Genomic DNA, 4700 nt, shown 5'->3' on the forward strand with positions numbered 1-4700 from the left:
TCATGGTCCATTGACTTTGTCAGCATCTCCATCAACATTAAGTTTCTGCATTTAAGTTTGTTTCTCTGATATGTGCATTGATGGTCAAAGCGGGTACAGGCGAGACATATCAATCCGGATGGCTTGTTTTATTATATGCAATTTTCTAATGATCTATGTTAAACGATAAATCAATCTCAGTATTTCTAGGACGTTTTTACAGAACCCCCTGCCAATACTAAAGAATCTGGCCGCCTACCTGGGTGTGGACCTCGCCGAGCATACTCTGATGGCTATCAACGACAAGTGTTCCTTCGCAAACATGTCCACTGCTGGGGCTCGAGCTAAAGACAACGCGATACGACAAATGTCCATTGATGGTTCCAACTTCATGTTTCGCAAAGGTATACTTTTAAAAGAGTCGGTATTAAAGCGCCCAGATGCATTACTACCTTACAATTAACCTGTTTAAGTTGATGTTACCTAATATTCGACAAAACATTTACTTAGCGTGGTTTTTTTACACATATTAACAAAATGTTTGCATAACAATAAGAGGTTAAACGCATCATCCTTTCGTACAATATTGCAATACAATTAATCTGTAACTGTTGATGTAACCTTATATTGAGCGTTATTATTTCACATATTGAATAACAAATGTGTAATCAATCCATATAGAAACACGAAAGTATTCATGAATTTGGTTGATTGTTTTCTGTATACTTCGTTTCAGGGATCATCGGAGATTGGAAAAACTGGTTCACTGTAGCACAGAATGAAACTTTTGATAAAATTATCGAAACAGAGATGAATGTCTCCTCATTGAGAGTTGTTTATGAGTAATATGTGACTCGTTACATGCATTTATTTAACTAGTATTTGGAAATATTCGACAAATTGTTTTTGTAAATAAAAAAAGTACACACAACTGTACGTGCTCTATCTACATGAATAAAAAAATATATTCGTTTTTATTTTTTATATGTCAAGTTGTTATGACATTCCAGTTTCAGACTTAAGCAACGTAACGTTTTTGTTGGTGGTATTTTGATAAATATACTAATCTATTGTGGTAACCGAGAAGCCAAAACAATAGATAGTCAAAAGATTTAGGAGATAGCCCTAACGTATTTTGAGATATGAGGCGGTATATCGTGATTATACTGTCCAGGAATTGTCATTGTGCGGAAACGTTCAGATCAGCCAGAGGAAGGCATCACGCTGTCCAAGGCCAACGTTGACGTGCCATTGTTGGAAAGACCTCCCTCAAATAGATGACCACATACCTGTTCAAGAGAAAGGGTCCGTTTGTAGGAAATTGACTTTGGTGTTCATGTACAGTCTTCAACGTATTGACGTGAAATTGGCAAATAAAGGGCTTTTTTCATGAAATAGTTGAACTCCAAATGAATCATACTTAAATTACATTTTCGTAAAAGAAGTGATGGCGATAAATTACCTGTGTTGCTTTTGTTTTTAGACCGGACTTATTTAAGCGCTTGGCATTTCTCGGTGAAAAATAAAACAAATATCAATGGCGTTTGGAATACTCGGCCCGTATTCATGCTCAAAACTCAGATTTTGTGACCAATCCAAATTTCGTGTTCTGATGATGAAAGGATAACACAATTTTCAAGTATTTTGTCAATGATTCAGAAAAAAAATATGAAAAGACTCCAAACCGAATTTACATTTAGTTTGAACTATTTACATTTTTGTTTACCGTTTTCACATTATGTAAGCCAGCCATGAGCATGGGACCGGTTTCATAAAAAAACGGACGAAGATATACTCATCAAAATCATCAGTTCTCGACATAGGTCGAATTGTCGATGTCGTTCCCATAATCATGACAAAGTATTTTTGTGAACAAATTTCAGATTTGCAACTTCTGAATATCATCTATTACGTTGTTTTTTTTCAAATTGATTAGTTCTAGCCTAAATTTGGATATGCTTGAAACGTAATCGGGTCAATTCCGCTATATTATGGTCAGGTGAAGTTTTTATTCTGAACTTTAGTGGAGTCCATTTGTATTTTATTCACTTCCGGTAATGCAGTTCCCATGTTGTTGACATCTTGCGACAGAGGTTTTATGATATAAGGTAAAGTTTAATTTAAGTTTTGTTTTACCACCAGTACTTTATTATGTACCTTTTATGGACAGGGAATATTACAGGTTACGATTTCCCCTCACACGCTATCAATACAGCTTTCATGAGAGCTGAGAGGAAAATTCTTGTTCCACCAAAATACACAGATACAGAGACAAAAATGTCCGGCATTCCGGAGACCATATACCTATACTGTGACACGCCAATGTGTCACTAACCTATCAAAAAAGTCATTCTGTAGCCTTTGTAAGGTATGTATCTATGAATCTAGATAGCTGTCACTGGTGTTGAACTTCAAAGAAATGTTTAGTAATAACATATATAGTAAACTGTTTAGTTGTTTGAGTCCTTTAACAGTCAACCTTGCACCTAGTCGACCACATGGGTTCGTTAAAAGTGTCTAAATACACGTGTACTATACTGATATAGGTCATACTACAGGCGCCTGCATCTGGTATACATTTGTACATGTACATATGTGAAAATATAAAATACCCTCCAGCTAATGGAACTCTATCTAAATCAGAGATTTATAACATTTAGATAGAGTTCCTACAGGAATTAACCTGCAGCCTACCCTAGTAAATTGGGGTCAATATAGAAGTGTAGGTAGGCTATTATATATTTTTATCATACATATTTACATACCAGTTACAGGCGCCTGTGCTTAATGTCAACCACATGCCTACTGTATGCCTTGCAAATTGAAATTGTTGAGGAATATAGGCCCTCAATGCCTTTCGTGTTGAGATTGTACATATACTGGTGAGTTAGTTTTACAGTGTTTATTTTTTTAATTTCATTTTTAGGAAATAATTTGGAAAACAAAACAAAGACCCTGCTGTGTAATCAACCTTGTTGTGAAGAGCTGATCAATGATCCTTGGAAAAAAAACTGTAATCTCGGAAGAAAGTTCATCTATCTGAACGAATCTCAGTCCGTTATCGAAGAAACTTGTTCTACACGACAGTATGTGTTACTACTGTGATTACAGACTTCAGTTTGGACAAAGATAAGCATGATTACGTACCAGAAAAACGTTAGATGTAATGTCTAAAAATTGAGATAAGATCTTCGTGTCATAACAGGAAGCACACGAGAGACAGTGTAAACCAACATATATTTATGGTAAGGAATTCTGAAGGGCGAATGGACTAAATAAACACTACATATGAAAATTTCAAACACACACTTGTGATCTATAGCTAAGTTCTAGAAACATATATACAGCATGGTACATACAGGAAAAAAGGCATTTGAGTGTGATTTTTGTGGTAAACGGTTTAAGAAGACCGGCGGTCTGACATCTCACCGCATGGTACATACAGGAGAAAAGCCATATGAATGTGATATCTGCGGAAAGCAGACTAGAACGACAGAAGACCTGAAGAGACATCTAAGGTTGCATACAGGAGAGAAACCATATAAATGCGACGTCTGTGGTAAGGAGTTTACTCAGGCGTCTAATCTTCGTACACACGCCGTAATTCATACAGGTGAAAAACCATACAAATGTGATATCTGTGATAGAGGCTTTAGTCAAATGGCTAACCTCAAAAGCCATCGTATGATACATACAGGAGAAAAGCCACACAGGTGTGATGTCTGTGGGAAAGGGTTTTGTCTTGCATCCAGCCTTAAGGCGCATCGCGTCATGCATACAGGAGAAAAACCGCACGTTTGTGAAATCTGTGGAAAGAAGTTTACGGCAACACAGAACCTAGCAAGACACATCAAGGTACACACAGGAGAGTATTCCCATGAGTGTGATGTCTGTGGTAAACTGTTTCTTCAGGCAAATGGCTTACGTATACATAAAATGTTACATACTGGAGAAAAGCCTTTCAAGTGTGACGTCTGTGGGGAGGGATTTCGGCAGGCCTACGGACTAAAAAGACACACCAAGATACATACAGGGGACAAGCGGTACAAGTGTGATGTCTGTGGTAAGGTGTTTAACAAGGCCGCTGTTCTAAAGATACACCAAAGGGAACATACAGGGGGGAAGTTGTTAACATGTAATGTCTGTGGCAAGGGCTTCAGTCAGCAGTCAAACCTCCAGAAACATCTCTTGATTCACTCGGGTGCGATGCAATACACATGTGATGTCTGTGGTCAAGGCTTTAATCAGTCTATTGTCCTGAAGATGCACCAGAATGGACACATAGAAGAGAAGTTTCAGAAAGCTGACAGTAAAAGATCTAATACCAAGAATGATGGCCTGGAGGAGAAACATAACATATAGAGGGGAAAGGGGACAGTGACCTACAGACGTGAAATATGTGCTTAGGGGTTTTGTACAACTTCTAGGCGTTAAAAAACACATGGATTCATAGAACAATGTCAATATGAGAAGGGTAATAAAATAAATTGACACTTGATTTATTTTACATTTCTTATGAAACAAGTTATTACAACTTTTATTAATCATAATTGGTTGCACAGATGATAGTGTGCAACAGGTCTTAATGTGTGGGGAACCTGAGTACCCAGAGAAAACTTATGTGGTCGGGCAGCTGGTGACCCACATACCTTTTTATGTCCGATGGGGCATCACAGCCCAGCTGCCTTGGTGAAAGGCAAGTGCGTTATATCCACCCGATA

General features: G+C 37.6%; 2 protein-coding genes across 3 annotated transcripts; both read left to right on the forward strand.

Moving 5' to 3' along the window:
* Positions 1-189: 189 nt before the first annotated feature.
* On the forward strand, positions 190-934 carry LOC110444737 (sulfotransferase 1C2A-like; the record flags this gene model as incomplete). Its single annotated transcript, XM_021489100.1, has 2 exons — positions 190-383; positions 716-934. Coding segments are annotated over 2 exons (304 nt in total), but the record flags the coding sequence as incomplete, so codon positions are not given.
* Positions 935-2011: 1077 nt separating this feature from the next.
* On the forward strand, positions 2012-4689 carry LOC110444738 (zinc finger protein 239-like). 2 transcript variants are annotated; one of them, XM_021489101.1, is made up of 2 exons: positions 2012-2087; positions 2906-4689. In XM_021489101.1, exon 2 carries the CDS (start codon positions 3328-3330, stop codon positions 4339-4341), a length of 1014 nt encoding a protein of 337 aa, XP_021344776.1. In that variant the 5' UTR covers positions 2012-2087; positions 2906-3327; the 3' UTR covers positions 4342-4689. The 2 variants fall into 2 exon arrangements, with proteins under 2 accessions (XP_021344776.1, XP_021344777.1); XM_021489102.1 differs by lacking the exon at positions 2012-2087 and adding an exon at positions 2117-2347.
* Positions 4690-4700: the final 11 nt, after the last annotated feature.

Source organism: Mizuhopecten yessoensis, unplaced genomic scaffold (genome assembly GCF_002113885.1).
Source record: "Mizuhopecten yessoensis strain PY_sf001 unplaced genomic scaffold, ASM211388v2 hete_36167846, whole genome shotgun sequence".
In the NCBI taxonomy this organism is placed as follows: Eukaryota; Metazoa; Mollusca; class Bivalvia; order Pectinida; family Pectinidae; genus Mizuhopecten; species Mizuhopecten yessoensis.

Bases quoted from the DNA above. Each gene is read 5' to 3' on its own strand.
- LOC110444738 (XM_021489101.1), top strand. From the start codon at position 3,328: ATGGTACATACAGGAAAAAAGGCATTTGAGTGTGATTTTTGTGGTAAA.